General features: G+C 42.7%; 1 protein-coding gene across 2 annotated transcripts in view; it reads right to left on the bottom strand.

Annotated features, from left to right (window-relative positions):
• Positions 1-20,246, bottom strand: part of RAB11FIP4 (RAB11 family interacting protein 4) — a 53,047-nt gene that overhangs the window by 9,155 nt on the left and 23,646 nt on the right. For both annotated transcript variants that reach the window (XM_088138211.1, XM_088138212.1), the window contains exons 2-9: positions 19,204-19,427; positions 14,407-14,598; positions 12,960-13,094; positions 10,150-10,185; positions 8,446-8,545; positions 7,934-8,037; positions 7,199-7,339; positions 3,031-3,112 (exon numbers count right to left, since the gene is read on the bottom strand). In XM_088138211.1, coding sequence (XP_087994337.1) covers positions 3,031-3,112; positions 7,199-7,339; positions 7,934-8,037; positions 8,446-8,545; positions 10,150-10,185; positions 12,960-13,094; positions 14,407-14,598; positions 19,204-19,346 — 933 coding nt within the window. In that variant the 5' untranslated portion in view covers positions 19,347-19,427. The remainder of the gene's footprint in view (positions 1-3,030; positions 3,113-7,198; positions 7,340-7,933; positions 8,038-8,445; positions 8,546-10,149; positions 10,186-12,959; positions 13,095-14,406; positions 14,599-19,203; positions 19,428-20,246) is intronic.

Below are 20,246 nucleotides of genomic sequence, written 5' to 3'. Positions count from 1 at the left end.
AGGATGGTCGCACTTCCACCATCCCGCTCCCACCAGAGGTCATCCATAAGTGCGACCAATGCCGTTTCTGTTCCATAACCGGGCCTGAAACCTGACTGATAAGGGTCCAGATAATCTGTTTCCTCCAGAACCCTTTGGAGCTGTGATGCCACCACTTTCTCAACCACCTTCCCCAAAAAGGGGAGGTGAGAGACTGGACGAAAATTGTCCAGCACAGTAGGATCCAGGGAGGGTTTCTTGAGGAGGGGGTGCACCAATGCCTCCTTAAAAGCAGCTGGAAACACTCCCTCCTGCAAGGATGTAGTAACCATCACCTGGATCCAACCACATGTCACCTCCCGAGCTGCTTTCACCAGCCAGGAGGGGCATGGGTCAAGATGGCAAGTGGTGGCCTTCACAATCCCCAGGATCCTGTCCACTTCCTCAGGAGCAACAGGATCAAACCTTTCCCAGATAACTGGGTAAGAAGAGTCCCCTGGTATCTCCCCAGACCCTGCCCCATGCTCGGAGTCTAACTTGGAACGAATCTGAGCGACTTTGTCCTGCAGATGCTCTGAAAATTCCTCTGCACGGCCCTGCAAATGAACCCCCACATCCCCCTTACCAAGGAGGGACCTAGTGATCCTAAACAGGGCCTCCGGGCAGCATTCTGCGGATGCGATAAGGGCAGAGAAGTAGAGGTGCTTTGCTGCTCTTATTGCCACAAGGTAGGCCTTGATAACAGCTCTAACCTGTGTTTGGTCAGATTCGGTCTTTGTTTTCCTCCAGCGGCACTCTAGACATCTCTTAACCCTCTTCAGCACCCTCAACTCCTCCGTGAACCACGGGGACTGTTGGGGCCGATGTGGCAAGAGAGGTCGCATAGGCGCGATCCTGTCCAAGGCCCCGGCCGCCTCCCTATTCCAGGCAGCAGCCAAGGCCTCCACTGGACCGTGCAGCAGATCCGTGGGAATATCCCCCAGCTCCTTCTGAAACCCTGACGGGTCCATCAGGTGCTGGGGGTGGACCAATCGCATGGTCCGGCCTCCCTGCAGAGGGGGGTGGTATAGGAGAAACTCAGGGTCACCAGGACGTGATCTGACCATGACAACGGGGAAAGCTGTAGATCTCCCCTCAGAATACTTTGCCATTGCTCTGACAAGAAAACCAAATCCGGCATGTGGCCACTGTCTCGGGTTGGGTCCTGCACAATTTGAGACAGGCCCATGGCTGCCATGGGAGCCATGAACTCCTGAGCCGCCTCCGAGGACCGCCCCAGGGACAGTAGGTTGAAGTCCCCCAGAAGCATAAGCTTGGGGAACTCCACCACCAGCCCTGAGATGGCCTCCAGCAGCTCAGGCAGGGAGGCTGCCATGCAGCAGGGAGGCTGGTACAATAGCAGAATTCCCAACTGTTCACGGACACCCAACCTAATAAACAGTCTCTCACAGCCAGAAACTTGTGGAGCAATGCCCCTGAAGGCCACTAGAGATTCCCGGATCACAACAGCCACCCCTCCTCCCCTGCCCTGGCATCTCAGCTGGTGCCACACCGAGAACCAGCTGGGCACATTTCTGAGAGGGGCACCCCCCCTTCAGGCCCCAGCCAGGTTTCAGTAATGCATGCCAGGTCTGCCCCCTCCTCGGTGATCAAGTCACATATGAGGGGGGCCTTGTTGTTAACCGACCTGGCATTAAGCAGCAGTAGCCAAAGGCCAGGGCCCCTACGAACCTGCTGACCAGGCTCTGGGAATGAGCCAGGAGGGCTGGAACACACCACCGGTAACACCACACTTGGGGCGTCTTCCCCGATGTTGGCCTGCCCTCCAGCTCCCGCCATATTGTCCCCTACCTGTCACCACCTTGACAGAGTAGCCCACCGCATAATCCCCGGGGGCTCTAGGCCCAAATGCCTCCACTCCTGAACCTCCGGGGTCCCTAACCCGGGGCAAGGGTCCCTCCTTCCAGCCACTCATCCTCATTCACACCCAAACACTCACAGGTGAGGGAGGGTCGCCCCGGCACACAAGCTCGCGCTCTTGGCGCCGCCAGGACCCACCCCCCACCAAACCTTACACTCCCTCACACCCTCTGCCACCCTACATGACCTCTCTCACTAGTCGGCAGGGTGGACCTCCCATTCACTCCCTCGCACCTCCTGTCTCCCACCCAGAAGGTGGATCCTGATCCTAATATCCTCATGCACTCCCCAGACTCCCTCCCAGACTCTCACTTCCGGGAGGGAGTCCCAGACTCACACTGGAGGGACCCTGCGGTTCTCCACTGGCCCTGGGGGGCGGGGGGTAGATGGGGGTGGATAGCTTCCGATTTACTGGCCTTAAAACCAAGGGCCATTGGTTTCTTTGCTGTCCAGCTGCTCCCCAGTCCAGGTGTTCCTCTGATGCCAAACAATCTTCCTCCACAGCTGGACTCCAGGTCCACTATGGCCTCAGCCCCCCCAACCTGCCCAGCGTCCTTGCGCCAAACCACCAAGTTCCCAGGACTCCAGCCATCTGTGGGTTCCCACATCCCTGGAGTTTGCCACATTGCTCTGGGGCTCACTAAAACACAACATGTGGCCCCAAGGTTGTTGAAGCTTGCAGCGCTGCTCCAGGGGCCCCTAGGGCTCACTGTGCCACATTAGGGCCTGCTGTTCCTGATCTTCTGGTCAAACAAGCCAAAGGGTTGGCTAGATTGGCAGCAGGCCTGATCAGGTAACGTCATTTTTTTTAAACATCCAAGACTGAAGCAACACACATTTTTAAAAGCCCAGAGTTCTAAGAAATAACTCTGCCTCATTTTATTTATTATTTTGACATACCCAATCAATGTAAGTAAACTAAAGGTCAAGATTTTATACTGTACATACCAAGTTTTGCTCTTGCTATCTGATCACAGCAATATTGCTATAATGGAATGCCGCAACTTGGCCTACAAACCAGTCCAGCCAATCTTGATTCAAACAAAGGATCAAAAATTGAGCTGACTAGGTTGAGGCTATGGACTAGCTTGGAAAAGGAGATATATAGCAAGCATTTGCAAACTCTGTTACCTCGTCCAGTTTCTCAGTTTGCGATTTCAGTCGAAGGACAGTGGTTTTGAGTTCACAATTTTCCTCCTCTAGTTGCTGAACCCTAAAGGTAAGGCAGAAGGTTGGTAATTGAATGTCTACAAAAAAGCTGTTAATCTGTACTGCTAAAATATGAACTCCCCTTCATGGATCACTGCCTTGTCGTGGCGAAGGGGCTTGCGTAACTCAGTGAAGCCATGAGCTATATCGTGCAGGGCCACTCAAGACAGACAGCTCATGACAGAGAGTTCTGACAAAATGTGGTCCACTGGAGAAGGAGCTGGCAACCCACTCCAGTATCCTTGCCAAGAAAACCCCATGGACAATGTCAAAAGGCTAAAAGATATGACGCCGGAAGATGAGCCCCTCAGGTCGGAAGGTGTCCAATATGCTACTGGGGAAGAGCAGAGGGCAATTCCAAGTAGCTCCAGAAAGAGTGAAGTGGCTGGGCCAAAGCCGAAAGGATGTTCAGCTGTGGATGTATCTGGAAGCGAAAAGAAGGTCCAATGCTATAAAGAACAATATTGTATAGGTACCTGGAATGTGAGATCTATGAACCAAGGCAAGCTGGATGTGGTCAAACATGAGATGACAAGATTGAACATTGACATCTTGGGAATCAGTGAATTAAAATGGACAGGAATGGGTGAATTTAATTCAGGTGACCATTATATCTACTGTGGGCAAGAAACCCTTAGAAGAAATGGAGTAGCACTCATAGTCAATAAGAGAGTGGGAAAGACAGTAATGGAGTACAACGACAGAATGATCTCAGTGCAAATCCAAGGCAAACCATTCAACATCACGGTAATCCAAGTCTATGCCCCAACCACTGATGCCGAAGAAGCTGAAGGTGACCGGTTCTATGAAGACCTACAACACCTTCTAGAACTAGCGCCAAAAAAACATGTCCTTTTCATCATAGGGGATTGGAATGCTAAAATAGGAAGTCAAGGAATAATCGGAATAACAGGCAAGTTTGGCCTTGGAGTACAAAATGAAGCAGGGCAAAGGCTAATAGAGTTCTGTCAAAAGAACAAGCTGGTCATAGCAAACACTCTTTTCCAACAACACAAGAGACTCTACACATGGACATCACTAGATGATCAGTACTGAAACCAGATTGATTATATACTTTGCAGCCAAAGATGGAGAAGCTCTATACAGACAGCAAAAACAAAACCAGGAGCTGACTGTGGCTCAGATCATGAGCTTCTTACTGCAAAATTTAGGCTTAAATTGAAGAACATAGGGAAAACCACTAGACCACTCAGGTATGACAGATCATATTCCTTGTGAGTACACAGTGAAGGTGACGAATAGATTTAGGGGATTAGATTTGGTAGACAGAGTGCCTGAAGAACTATGGATGGAGGTCCGTAACATTGTACAGGAGACAGCAACTAAAACCATCCCAAAGAAAAAGAAATGCAAGAAAGCAAAATGGCTGTCTGATGAGGCTTTACAAATAGCTGTGGAAAGAAGGAATGCGAAAAGCTAGGGAGAAAGGGAAAGATATAACCAAATGAATGCAGATTTCCAAAGAATAGCAAGGAGAGATAAGAAGGCCTTCTTAAATGAACAATGCAAAGAAATTGAAGAAAACAATAGAATGGGGAAGACTAGAGATCTCTTCAAGAAAATTGGAGATATCAAAGGAATGTTTAGTGCAAAGATGGGCATGATAAAGGACAAAAAAGGCAGGGACCTAACAGAAGCAGAAAAGATTAAGAAGAGGTGGCAAGAATACACAGAAGAACTATACAAGAAAGATCTTAATGTCCCTGATGTCCATGCTGGTGTGATCACTGACCTTGAGCTGGACATCCTAGAGAGCGAAGTCAAGTGGGCCTTAGGAAGCATTACTAACAACAAAGCTAGCAGAGATGACAGTATTCCAGCTGAGTTATTTAAAATACTAAAAGATGATGCTGTTAAAGTGCTGCACTCAATATGCCAGCAAGTTTGGAAAATGCAACAGTGGCCACGGGATTGGAAAAGGTCAGTTTATGTTCCAATTCCAAAGAAGGGCAATGCCAAAGAATGCTCAAACTATTGCACAATTGCGCTCATTTCACATGCTAGCAAGTTTATGCTCAAAATCCTACAAAAGCTAGGCTTCAGCAGTATGTGAACCGAGAACTACCGGATGTACAAGCTAGGTTTTGAAGAGGCAGAGGAACTAGAGATCAAATCGCCAACATTCGCTGGATCATGGAGAAAGCACGAGTTCCAGAAAAACATCTACTTCTGCTTCATTGACTATGCAAAAGCCTTCGATTGTATGGATCACAACAAACTCTGGCAAATTCTTAAAGAGATGGGGGTACCAGACCATCCTACTTGTCTCCTGAGAAATCTGTATGCGGGCCAAGAAGCAACAATTAGAACCGGTCATGGAACAACTGATTGGTTCAAAATAGGGAAAGGAGTACGACAAGGCTATATACTGTCACCATGCTTATTTAGCTTATACGCAGAGTACATCATGAGAAACGCCAGGCTGGAAGAATCACAAGCCAGAATTAAGATTGCAGGGAGAAATATCAACAACCTCAGATATGCAGACGATACCACCCTAATGGCAGAAAGTGAAGAAGAACTAAAGAGCCTCTTGATGAGAGTGAAAGAGGGGAGTGCAAAAGCTGGCTTGAAACTCAACATTAAAAAAACTAAGATCATGGCATCTGGACCCATCAATTCCTGGCAAATAGAAGGGGTAGAAATGGAAGCAGTAGCAGACTTCATTTATTTGGGCTCCAAGATCACCGCAGACAGAGACTGCAGCCATGAAATTAAAAGACGCTTGCTCCTTGGGAGGAAAGCTATGGCAAACCTGGGCAGCATATTAAAAAGCAGAGACATCACCTTGCCAACAAAGATCCGCATAATCAAAGCTATGGTTTTTCCAGTAGTAATGAATGGCTGTGAGAGCTGGACCATAAAGAAGGCGGAGCGCCGAAGAATTGATGCCTTTGAACTGTGGTGCTGGAGAAGGCTCTTAAGAGTCCCCTGGACTGCTAGGAGGTCAAACCAGTCAATCTTAAAGGAAATCAACCCTGACTGCTCATTGGAAGGATTGATAATGAAGCTCAAGCTCAGATACTTTGGTCATCTAATGTGAAGAGAGGACTCTTTGGAAAAGACCCTGATGCTGGGAAAGATTGAAGGCAAAAGGAGAAGGGGACGGCAGAGGATGAGATGGTTAGATAGCATCACTGAAGCAACGAGCATGAAACTGAGCAAACTCAGGGAGGCAGTGAAGGACAGGAAGGCCTGGTGCGATATGGTTCATGGGGTCACGAAGAGTCGGACACGACTTAACAACTGAACAACAACAAAAAGATATGAACTGGATTTGATTTACCAGTGGCAATATATGAGAAGCCAAAGGTTAAAAAAAAACAAAAAAACAGTTCTTGAAAGTACCCAAGTTTCTTAATAGCTGCTGAATTTTTGAAAATTTAACTTTCTCATATCCTAAGTTTTACCAAATAATTAAACAAATCAATTGTCTTAAGGGACAGTTCACACACCAATTTCCTTGCTCAGGTATTCATTCATAGCCAACCCCAGAAATATGAATGCACAGAGGAAATTAACATGAGAAGAGATGATACACAGATAGCAAATTGATAAACCCAATGAGAGGCAATGTCATTTAGGATTAAGGAGACCCAGGTTCTAACCTCCACTCAGCCATGAAGTTGAGTAGGTGATCTTAAAGCAGTCTCTTTAGATTATCTCTGCCTAATCTGGAGTCAAAAATCATCCAACTGATGTTACCAATAGGGAGTCTGTGAGATGGTTGTATTATGTATAGGATTTTGCTCCATTCTCCTGCAGTCTTATTTATATTTATGTTGAATTGTTTTTAATGGTTTTTTAGACTTGTTTGTTTTATTGTACATTGCCCAGAGTCCTGTTTGTGAGATGAGTGGCTATATAAATTTGTTAAACAGAAAAATGAATTGTTGCCTTTGAGTATCTGGATAGGAACAGTGGGATTCTTAGACACTGTATGGGGAAAAGAGAAACCATGGCAAGTGCACATGTGAACCAACCCTTAATCTCAAATGGGAAAAGATCAAGAAGCATTCTAGCCACTTGGAGGCAAAGCCATTTGGCAGGAGCAGTACTGGGATGTTACCGTGTGTTTAGCAGCTCAATCTCAGTGCTCTTCTCCTTCTCATATTTGCTGTAGGCTTCTCTGTGCCTCTTGATCTCTTCTTCCAAGGTCTGTTGAGCTGAAGTCTCCTGGTCTTTCAGTAGTTCTTCTAACTCATGCACTCTAGTGTAATTATGCCACATAGATTTAGTTCAACAGATTTATTTGGCAGTAACACATTTGAATTATTTTAGCTATCCGCTGGATTTAGCATTTCCTACAAAAGTTGTTTTCTGTTTATATGGCCTTCTCCAATCTGCTCCCAGAGATACAGCCCCTTGCTGAGCATCCAAGAAACTCCATTTATGAACATTTCTGCAAATAATATATCAATCACATCCTCCCATTCCCAAACATCTGAAAGAATGGTCCAAAACAGTTGGGTTCCATCCCTTCTGATGACATCACCACATCACTTGATGGCCTTTTACAAGGCTCTGGAAGTTCCCCAATGTAAAACATTGGCCTCAATTGTGATGTTTTGACACATTAAACTATGGACTACATTTAGGAAATTCCCTTCTCTTTCTTGGATGGGAAAGTAAAAATAAAGTGTTGTTTCTTCTGTGCAATGTATATACATTAGCCTCCATCGAGAGCATCTTGTTCTGTTAATCCAGAAGGCCAAAGAAAACTTCATTGAAGGAGACTTTCCTACCATATCATAATGCTACCCTGTTTTCAAGCCATCCCTGTTCAAGCCAGACTTTTTTTTACCTGTGAACTAGGTGTGTATTCTCCTGTTTCAATTTACTCTTCAGGTCACCATTTGTTACAGTATCATTTTCCAGCTCTGTCACTTTTTTTTCTAAGTAAGTCACCTACAAAAGGAAATAGGATGTGAGTTTCTTCCCTGCTGAGCCCACAGGAAATTGAGTAGTGGAGAAAGGTCGAAATGCATCTCATCCATTCCTTTAGTATCAAACTATCTTTCTATAGAAACTTTGCATTATTCTTCCATCTTTGGTCCAATTAAATTACTTATCAACGTCCATATAAATTAAGCTCAGATTGCCCAAGTACAGCCTTCCCAACTACCAGATCTCAAATCTCAGAGTTACTATATTGACTCAGGTCTTTCAGAAGTTGGCAGTACAACAAACTAGAATGAAACAAGGCCTGGAGCATGCTAGTCTGTGGAAGGCTGCACCAGACAACTTCATTCTTTATCTTTCATGCATCAACCAATTCCTGAGTTTTTTCTTCAGTGGGATGCAGAAACAGCTCACCTTTTCAGTGATATCATTGTCGCACGAATCTATGCTATCTCTGAATAAGTCCTCTGTGCTGCCATTACTACTGCTGAAATTGCTGTTGTGGAAAAGCTGCCTGTAAAGACAAGAAAACATTTCAACATTTTGAAAAGCACTTGTTGGAAAAGGGGCTTCAGAATATGATTTCCTTGGGATTCCGGCTTTTGGTGGGATGGTGAAAGGGAGGGTGTGAATGGCCCCTCTCAACTCTATAATTCAGTGGGGAAGCTTCCAGTGTTGGCAAACTACAGGGAGAAAATGCCACTAATATTCAATGCAAATATTTAATATTAAACTGCACGGTAATTCTAAAACAACATTTTAAAGTAAGAGCAGAGCTATGAATTTGCAGCCTCGGTTTTCCTAAGTACAGAAGCTTCTGCATGCAGCAAGGGAATGTGCTGGGATGTCCCTTCAAGGCAGATCACTCTCATGTGAGAGACAACCTGATTTAATCTCATTGTTGTCTCAGCCACAGGAGTTCAGGTCCCTGATATCTTTAATGAGGAACCCCCAAAATCCCAGCCCTAGGAAACAACCAGCTGCATTTTCATACCCTCCACAAATTTCCTCAGCTCTTTCTTTAGCTGAGATCTTTCTTCAGAGCAGGCTGACACTTGAAACAGCAGTGCTGCAATCATCGGTGCATTCACCAATCATTATTTTTAATTAATTTTTAATGGTGAAAGTATCATGCAAACAAAGTCCTGAAAGTACATATACAACCGTCAGCCATAGTTTGGTGCCTGTAGTATCAACTTCTGCAGAAAGGTGGCTTTTACAGGAGCAGTTTTGTGGGTCTGACTTGCATGGAAGGAGATAGTGAAGAATTCTGGATCACACAGAGCCACCCCCCAGAGCCTCACTCACTGCATTCTGCCCACTTTTTACAGGGCTGAGGTATCCTTCACTTTTGCACTAGAACTGAAGGAAACCTTAGCAAATGCAAAATCAGGATCACTGAATCATGCCTGTCCTGTGTAACTATCTTAACGGCTTCTCTACTCACTGAGGGCTAGAGGATTTTTTTCCTTTTCTTTTTTTTGCCCAGCCAAAACATGCCAAGTAGAAACTCAAGGAGAGGATGTTTTTTCCCCCAGCAACATATCAAAGAACACAAAAAACTCCCCTTATAGACTTTTTGCATGAAACAGAAAAAAATGCACTTATGATTTGTGGTTTTGATTAAAAAAAAAAATCTGGAAAATAGAAAAAAGTGAGTTTTGGTAATCATAGAGTAAGAGATAACTTTGTAATCATACTTATATTTGCTGCAAAGGAAATCTGAAACTTCTATTTCTTTTTATCTTTTCTCATTGCACTTTTGTCTTTTGTCTTTCTCTTTTTCCTTCTTTGTTTTCTTTATTCTACATTACTTTGTCGGTTTTTATGTTTCCTTTAAAACTTTTAATAAACTTTAATATATATATACACACACAAAAACCTGCTTAATTTCTGCCATTTTAGTTTTGATGCAGAAGGGATGACTGACTGTGAAGTAGCTTGAAACTGAAAAAGGTTGTCTTTACTGCAGATCAAAAGGTTGACTGAATTGCTCCTGACACAACTGAATTTAGATATTATTCAAACTGCATGGCTCTTCCTCCCCCATGCAAATTATCTAAGTGTGTTTGTAACTGTAAATGATAAGATTTGATAATAAACCACAATGTCTCTTACCTGCCAAAAGCCGTACTAGAGATCTTCCTGTTTGGGCTAGAATAAACAAAAAATAGATGCAGGAGATTTTAATTGCAATAAACGTTCTCCCTATAATTCTGGAATATAGTTGAGGCATTAAAACACAGTATAATTGCAACCTGAAGACTTCTTACTGGACAGCAAGCCCCACTGAATTTGGTGGGTGGACTTCTGAACCAGGTACTGAGGCCTGCACCACAATCACCTGCTCACAATGAGACCCTTTTCACAGCAGACTGAGACAAGCAGCATTTAAAAGGTTGAGAGCCATCACTCAGTCTCCTGGCCTTATGAAGGGACAAAGAAGGCCATCTGATGATGCTCTGATAATGCATCAGAAGTGATGTGACTGACCCTTTTCAGATCACTTTTGGGTTTTGGAGGAGTTAAAAATGGGGTGGGAGGGTCACCCCTGGCAGCAAACTGTTTCCATTCCTACCCTTGAAATCACTTAAACCCCTTAAAAATAGCCCCAAATTGCACCACAATCTTGGGATGCAGGGTAGGTCCCAATTACGATGCTGTGGGGAGTTGCCTCCTTGTTCACTTTCCCCCACTGTCCATTTCTGAGAACAGGTAGCTGTTGTGTAACTTCAAGGTTGTGCTGTATATATGTAAGAAGAGTCCTGCCTGATGAGACCAAATATATACCTAGTCCAGCATCCTGTGCCCTCACAGTGACCAACCAGTTTTGTTTTTTTTTGTTTTTTTTTTGGAAGCTGACAAACATTGCTGCACTAGTTTCCTTCCACTGTTGCTTCCCACCTTTTGGCACTCAAGAATCATTATACCTTTGTTTCTGGAGAAAACATGAGGCCCTCATAACTGATTGTCATGGATGATTTTATCCTCCAACCATGAATCTTATCCCCTTTTAAAGCTACTCACATTGGTTAATATCACCATAGCATATAGCAGTGACTCCCATAATTATAAGTATGTAATGCACATAGCAACTTTTTAAAAAAAGATCAACAGAGTAAATTTTTAAAAAATTAGTCACTGAAAGACACAACACTAAGAGAGCAACTCTTTACTGTATTTTACATCTGTTACACAGCTCCACAGGGGTTAAAGAAATTTGCATGACTGATTTCTTAAATGGGAAGTTAAAGCTGCCAAAAGAGATTTAGAATCTCTTTTTTCAATTCAGGGATATTTTTTAATATTGAGGTGTGTATTTTATTGTTCTTATTTTGTTTTATTTCTCATTTTTGTTGCTGTTAGCCACCAAGTTCATTGCCCGTTTGGATGGAAAGGTGGACATAAGATAAATACATACATAAAAACTAACATTTAATATTGGCAGGGTTTTGCTTGATGAAACTGTGGGAATGGCACCATGCACAGGCAAGTAGCACAGGAACAGAAACAGAAGAATTACAAAAATAAATCTCAGTATAAAATGGAAGAAAAAAAAGAGCCAACAGGGCAGAACCTGTTCCACTATGGAAAAAAAAAATAATGCTCTTTCTGTCAACAAGTAATCAGAGTTAACACATAAAACAGGAATCTCAAAAAGTCAGAATTTTCCAGGGTTAGGCTGAGCTCACAATGGCAACAATTGAAGTTCAGGGGAGGTAGAGAAACTCAGTGGTTGCTGTCCAATGAGTCACACCTTGGGATTGAGTGTAGGACGGGTGTAAAAAGGCAAATGTTGAATTCATATCGGTAGGAGCATTGCACAGAAACAGTCTCATCCCAAAACACAAAATCTTATATATTTTCCCCAAAACCTGGCCCCTGAAATTTTTTTAATTAGGAAGACCAGGGACCGAACCTGGAATTTCCAGGCAAAAGAAAAAAAAATGCATCAATTCTACCACTGTGTTACGTCCCATCCTATTAACTATTTAAAAGGCTGTTACATGGATGATGGGGAAAAGATCAGTCACTTTATCTTCTATATACAGAGCAAGGGGGAAAAAACTGTCCTTAAGCCAAGATAGCAAAGAGTGACTTATCCCCTGCAGAGGACACGAGGCCTGTTTTGTGTTGTTCCAGCATTAAGACAGTACAGTAAAAACCAGGATTTTTCAACCTCAGCAGCTTTAAGATGTGTGGACTTCAACTTCCAGAATTCCCCAGCTAACATGCTGGCTGGGGAATTCTGGGAGTTGAAGTCCACACATCTTAAAGGTGATGAGTTGAGAAACTCTGGTATAAACTGAGCTTCAGCCAAAGCCTTTGGCAGTATTCAGTGTGAGTATAGGAAGCTAAAACCTTACACAAACACACTGAGTAGTGTAGCATTCAACACACATGTACATACTGTATACTTGAGACATTCAGGAAACCAAAGCTTGGATCAAATCAGCAAGGCCAATTTCTGATCCACTAGATATGCTAGCTTATTTCTCAAAACTTTTGTGGCACTAGTGCTTTACTCAATGATAAAAATGCATTCATTCAAGATAGCCCATCCCTTAACACCAAGAAATAGGTTTTACTTACTAAATTATAAACTGAATAACAAACTTCTACTGAATATCTTAAAAGGGCCTTAAAACTGAGATCTCACTGCCACTCAGAGCATTCAGTTAAAAGGTTTACAAGTCTTTTTAGAAGCAAGGATCACTAGATTCAATGGGACTAACTATCATGAAGGTGCGTGTAGCCCTGCAGCCTAACATCATCAACAAAATAATTGGTTAACTACCACCATTATAAAATGGTATCCTACCCTGGCAAAGCTTATTTCACTAAAAAAAATCAGAGATAGTTGAATACACTCATTCCTGACATGCTTTTCAGCAGATCCCAGGTGAAACTCCTTAGGACTTATTCACCTGTTGGCTTTTAGGTTTTTCAGCCTGGCTTCCAAATCATTAAGCAGGTTGATTTTCTTGCAGCACTGTGTGCAGTAGACATCTAAGAGCTCACTGTTATAGATGTGCCTCATTTTCCGTGGGGTCTGACCAGCACTGTTGGTGGAAAGGCAAATAGTTATTAAATGAGATCCTGCAGGCATTATGAGGTCAAAAATCAAGCTGGGTTCTGGTTTTGTTTTCTAATGAAACTCTGTATGGCTCTTTATAGCCATACTTACAGCAGCTGCTTTTTTAATCCCATTATTCACAAACAGATTTACAAGCACCTCCTTAATCTCAGGATGCTTGATGTGTTTATGGTAGAAGCTGGTGGGATGCTATCTGTTCTATATACATTCCACTTTTTTTTTTTTTTTTATCCAAAGGGAGGACTTGCAAGGTCCATATAACCACTACACAGATCAATTAAATGTAGCCAAAATATGTCTCTCTTCAAGCATTTCGTGACTGTCAATTAAATAGCTATTATTCTTTAAACCAGCTCTTTTAAAAATATGCATTTCAGAATTAAGGGAGGTGAGGTTCTTCTCAGCCATACTCCATTAAGGAAGGTTATCAAGCCAGCCAGCCTCTGGGAACAACCCACTTCCTTCACTACACCAACTCTCTATCAGGAAGCAAACTGGGAAGAAAAAAATTGTGAAAACTAAGTTGTCCTCCAGATGGAAGGACGAAGAATGGATTTGAGTTTCCACTCTTTTTCTCAATGTGAGCTCTATTCATGGACATAAGTAGAGGTCTTGAAATCCTCAGACAAACCTCTCAGATGCACCCCTCCAGCCCCCAGCAGTGAGAGAGTTCTGGTGCTGAACACCTTCCTCACACAGCATTAATTGAGGGCAGCTGGAGAAAAAGAGGGGAGTCACTGCTGCTGCTCTCTGCAGGAAGCCTGGGGTCTCCTATGCTTGCAGGCCCTAAGGTGGCTAATTCCTGCTTTGACTATCCATACACCATTAGTCCAATTTATCTGGTGCACTTGGGGAAAAAATATACCGTACAAAATTTCCAGTCCACACAAGCAATAGTAATTTCCAATTCTTTAACAAGACTAAAGATTCCATATAGAATTATCCTGCTATTCAGATTTTCCATTAGTGTCTTTCAGTTCTGATATTAAAAATCACACATACAAAAGTATTTTCCGTGCCAACTTGCAAGATTTTTTAAACATTATTTATAAACTTGGATAAGATGATATGCTGCATTTCCAATTCACTGTCTTTGGATTTGAGAAAGATACTTGGAAGATTTCTGCCAAAAGAAGGCAGAGGCAAAATCTGGAGTTAGCATTCATGAATAGCAAAGCAACTGATTAAGTCACGGTTATCTTCCTAAGCCCTTTCTCCACCTCCAACTCTAAAGTGAGGATGTGGGGGGAGGCATTACATATATTAAAGTAGCCAACCTGGAAGAAACAGATGAACCAAGGTCAGAATAAGCATGTGTCCTGCTTTCATCATCAAGACAAGGACTGCTGGGGGTGAAGTCTACATCATCTCCTTCTCCATAGTCTTCAAACTGTTCTTCATTACTGATCAGGGAGGCAGTGGAATAGGTGGAAAGATCAGAAGATGCAGAAGGATTCAGCAGACTTGATCTTGGGAAAAAGTAAGGAAACATCAGGACACAATTAAAAGGGCAGTCCTAACAGTAAGCTTTCCACTCTCAAAACCCAGAAAATGGTTCCAAAAAATGGAGGACATCAGTCTGAGAAGATGGGCTCAAATGGGACAGAAATATGTTAAATCAGCAAGCCAAAACACAACTGAGAGGAAAATTCAAAGAGAAGGGGACACATAAAACTCTTTCCTCCTCCCTATTTTTCATGTCACTTGTCTACATTTTCTAATGCAGAGTGACATTGCTATAAACAATTTTTATACCATAAAAATATAGTCTCCTCTTGATGCCTTTATAGACACATCCATGTAATTTTCTTGGCAACAATATTGAAGTGGTTTGCCATTGCCTGAATATATAAACTCATCTAAGAACAGTGTATAATTAGAAATACTCATTCCTAATATATACCAGATTGTGATTCATATATACATAGTTATGAGTTCCTGGAACTTGGAACTTGCTGAAATGTACCCTTCCCTGCCAAGCTCTCTTTCTTCTTCCCGCAACTGCTTCACATTTTCCTTAGCAGTTGTCTGTACCTTCATGGGGAAGCTCACATCACTTGTATAGAATATAAGTTCTAGACTGGGGTGGGCAGCTTTTTGGTGTGTTTGGGGCACACTGGCCCACAAAGAACTGTTCAGCAAATGCACAAGTGCCAGGATACACACATACTTGTCTACACATAGACACTGTCTCACGCGCACACACAAACACCCCAGCAATTTTTCCTGCTGGGTTCACAGTGGTAGGGAAGATAAACGCTTAATATATAACCTGCCTTAGACCAGTTCAGCTTTTGGGCTTAACATATTTAAATGCATCCAACTTCAAAATTGTACCAGGTTCTTTTAAATGATAAAGAAATGCAGGGAAAGATTGTTATACCACACACGTTTACATAAGGTAGAAGTCTTCACAGTTTGCATGTTGAACTAGGTCTATAGTTCATATTCTAGATTCATATTCTTATTTAGGTGTGACACTTATGGAGTGATTTTAGGCTAATTGGCTGAGTCAAGGAATGTTGTGTGTGAAGCTGGAAGAAAAGTACATACGACGCCCTGGCCAACTTGGTGGAAGGGTGACTTAGAAACCTAACAGGTGGTCTGAGGTGTCTGTGCACTTCCCGTGCCTGAGCAAGATAAAAGCCTTCATCTTCTTTAACTTACCCTGGCTCACTTACTGGCAGTTAACCTTTTTAGCCCAAGGGGTACCTATTTGGGGTTTTGGAAGCTTCCAAACAGTGCTTTGCTTCAACAAAACTTCAAACAAAGCAACCCTCAGAGCTGCTTCAAAGCAAAAGTGGTCCCTTTACTTCTAAGACTGAAATGAAGCAACCATGTTGCACTGCTTTTGTCTGCTTCAGGGCCTACCCTACAGCGCTACCTCAGGAGACTCAAAGCTGGGTAGTTCCGCAAAGCCCCACCCTCCCACCTATGTTTGGTCCGCCTCCTCTGGTCCGCGATTGGTGGCTTCAGCATGTATGCCTTGTGATGATGGGGACAGAGGAACTGCCAATCACAGGAGGGCAATGCATGGCACCTCCTCCCAAGTCATATTTTAGCAAGAGAAGTAAACAGGAGGAGTGGGATTTGGCAGGGATAGGTAGAAGAAAAGGCCTGAGGAAAACTCAGTCTGGCCTGGGAATACCCCCCATCCCAGGAGACAGGTTAATAATATTTTTAGTTCTGCTGTAGGCTAGGATTGATGGGATATAGATCCTTTATAAAGGATCAGACTTCACAGATTACAATTATCTTTTCTAAAGAAAAACCCATAGCGGTTTGTGGCACTATACATGAACTAAATGGTAATATAACTACTGTATACTATTATATTAAAAAACTATACACTATAAAAATATATAAAATAAACTATATAAGAAAGAGAAAAAGGGAAAAAAAGGTAAAAACCCTATATTATTATCTACTATTTTATATATATACATACATACATACATATATATAATATACTATTAGAGAAAAAAACTCTAGAAAATAGGAATATAAAAGAAAAGAAAACTATAAGCAACTAAGCAAATTGAAAACTCAAAAAATCCCTGCATTGTAGCCAATGTTTGTGTGTGTATACACACACACGCCCATTTAAAGAAAATATCTATTTATATCTATCAGACTATTAAATTAAATATGTTTCTTTGATTTTTTCCCCAGAGCTTTGACTCTATTTTAAACAGACTCAATGCACTTTGAATTGTATTGTCTGGTCTTTCCCTCTTCAGTATAAAGCCAATTCAAATTGACAAATTTCATTAAGCCAACATTCAGAGTCCAAGACACAAGCATCCTTCTATTTAGTACATAATCAAAAGCATCCTTCCATTTAGTACATAATCACATTTGGGGCAACAGTCCAAGGCTCCATATATTTAATGTTCTTCACAGATGGAAAGATTCCAGATTTGGGGAATGAAATGTAACAAAACATTGATATATTTAACCTTTAGCTGCCTTTAAGAACCCTGTTCACCGTAACAATAATGTCTAACCAATAAGGAATTTTAAGCAGACATGCCCATCACAGACAGTATAGCTACCCCTACATCTTTCCCACCTTCCACCCCCTTATGTTACTTTAGAGATTTAAATAATTTTCAACCCAGAAAAAGTTTAGTGATGGCAGCAGAGAAAAAACAAACAATACCCACAACAAGAAAAGTACACAACAGAAACTATCTAGCTGGAGTCCCTCTGCAGGTTGTCCAGGATAGGTGACTTTACATGGACAGCAATTCCAAAGCTGCCACTTTAGAAGCATTTTAGCCAGTGCTGGGAAATAAGACTGATCTGGTCTCCAGCAGCTTTGATCTGATGCAGTTCAAAGCTTTCCAAATTGCTTCAACAAGATGAACTGGGTGGCCTCTCTGATTCAGTGAACTGAATCAGGTCACCTCCATAGCCCAAATAGCTTTGTCAAAGCAAATTTTATTTGCTTTGCACTGGCTCATGGTGGTGCACCAGGGATTGTGTATATACCAATACAGTTCTTGGGCACTCACACAAAGGAAAGGGTCTTTTCCTACCCTGCCAATACAACCAGGAGTGTTAGGCAACTAGGCCCAACATTAATAACATAATTTTGTACATGCTGGTGTACAACAACCAGTACAATCACATCTGATATGCATATACAGGTGTGCATTTGTACAAGAGCCACTGGTTACCCCAATCCCATGGCCCTTATTTTGCTGTCATAACCAACTTTGGAGCACTAGATTGTTTTTGCCCACTGAGGGCTCTGTTTTCAAGACATGAGCTACCTCTGGGTGCAGAGAATCCCTCTTCACCTAATTCCCACTGCTGTCCCGATTGGCTGCTCTTCCTCTTGCATCACCATTACTTGGTGCTGCCTTTCTCTGCTTCCAGCCAGGTGCTGTGCAACCCCCTGCTTCCCGCATCAGAAGAATCATTCCAGGTGAGCACCACTCAGCCACCCACCACTATCCTTCCACTGCAGAATCAGCCAGGACTGCTTTAGTGCTGCACCTTATTACCTGGCATGGGGAAAGGCTAGAGAAGATTGGCAGGCAGATGCAAGGACAGAGCAAGAGAAAAAGGATGAGGAGACTGGGACATTTGCATTTAACGACTCATTTGCATGAACTGGACCAAACTGTCTAGCTAACAGCCCTGATTGTCTCTGTGACTGCTAGGAAAAGGAAGTTGAAAGCTCTCATTCTCCACTCATCTGTCCCCTTCTAACATATCAAAGCTAGAGTCCCAATAACCATTAAGTAAAAAAGACAGAGCATCATATGCTCTAGCTTCTGTTCTGTTAGGTCCCTATGAACGCCAGGCCTTACAGGTGTTGAAAAGCCCCAAAACCACAGAGCTCACTGTACAAAATCCAGTATGTGATTCTTTGATTTCTTGACCGAGAAGACTCTAGAGGCACACACTTTTCAAGGAATCAATAGAAGCAGCAATGATCATTATGTTTGTCAGGGGACTGGGACAGGAAGGCAGGATCAGGAGAGTTGTGGCAACTGAAGGACTGTAGGCATCTTAAGAGCAAGAAGTTCTCAAATTATGTTGCAATGCTTCTGCCAATCTGCAGCCTCTGTTGTGCTTCCAATTACCCAGCCGCTGTTGGTTTTGTCCTCCATGTTGACCCAGCAGAGTTTCTTCTATATTTATCTCAGTTCTTCTGTTAAATCACAGGAAGAACTCTACCCACACATTATTTGGACTAGTCCTTTGATAACTCCTACAAAGCCTTTGATCCCTTATTTAAGAAGCTGAGATGAGAAGGAAAACAAAGGCCAAGGAGAATGATCCTCTCAACAGAGAAACAAAAAGTTAGCAAAAATTGGAGATTGGAAGCTAGCAAATTGACGGATCTCAAGTTGTCTCTCTCCTCCCCTGTAATATATGCTGTAACTGAGACACATTTTCATCAGTTATGGTGCCATTGGTAGCCAGTGATGTGGAAACAACGCATCCATCACTACCTGTTACAGGGAAGAACTTGGCCTACAGCTGATGCTTTTTGGAAAAAAAAAACATTTTAAAAGGATAAAAAAACCAACAGCTCTTTCAACAGTGCTTGTACTCACTTATCTCCAGGCAGGAAGAGGCCACTCAACACACCATCCTTCTCAACTTTGCACACAACTGATGCTTCTTCTGAGCTGTGGTTACTTTCAATGGCACTGTCCATATCAGACTCATGGTGGACTTCCTGCTGGGCCAGGGTCATGGTATCTTCATCAGGAAACAGATCTGATTCACTGAAGGCACTTTCACGGTCTAGATAGCTACTCTCTGGGACTTCAGTGCCCTAGCAAAGGAAAATAAATAGGAAGAGAAGGGTCAGCAAGCATGTGGCATTGCTCAAAGACTGAGGTAGGTGGTAGTAATCATGGAATGGGTAGAAGTTCCAAAGCTCAACCTTTTATGCAATGAAATTTAACTGGCACAGGATTTGCTTTGGCACTGCTGAAGAATCAGAGTTTCACTCTCATTTTAGATGGAAAAGCATTAGAGGAATTTTATTTCTCTGCCAGCTTGTCAGGAGAGAAAAGCATATTTATCTAATCTGGGTTCCAACACAGAGGAAGCATATCTTGACTTTTTTGGAGGAGAGGGTGAGTTAGCATATGGCTTGAATTTTCACTGGACTAATGAAGTACACAAAAGTCCCCTGAATAAAGAGGGGAATATGCCATGGGTATTACAAATCAATGTTTGTTCCTGCTCTCTGGCTTCAGTCTGCAGTATGTGCATCAGACGGAGTGCTGTTAACATATTCAACAGCCTGTACAGGGCAATAGAGTTACATTTTGCAACTCTCTGCTCTCTTACACCTTGTAAATCCAGGATTATACAAGAAGGGTCAATTCCCAAGTTCCTTCATAAAAGGAAGATTACAACCTCCCCACCCCCCCACTTCAAGTCACATTTAACTGGGACTGTCAAAGAATGTACCTACAGGCCTGATTTAAAACATGTTGCTTGTAAAACCACCCTACCAGACCTGCCAACTCTCCAGTTTACTGATCTTCATCTCTGACAAGCTTTACAGAGCTATAAATTAGGAGGGTAAAAAGTATGCCCCCTCCGCCTCATTTAACCCCATGTGGGCTTAGCACTTTTTTCT

This window comes from Python bivittatus, unplaced genomic scaffold (assembly GCF_059951505.1).
Source record: "Python bivittatus isolate LINGU-HERP-01145 unplaced genomic scaffold, Pbiv_v1 ctg000220_np1212, whole genome shotgun sequence".
NCBI lineage: Eukaryota > Metazoa > Chordata > Lepidosauria > Squamata > Pythonidae > Python > Python bivittatus.
Note: the sequence above shows the minus strand (reverse complement) of the source record. Positions and strands in the feature narration are given on the sequence as shown.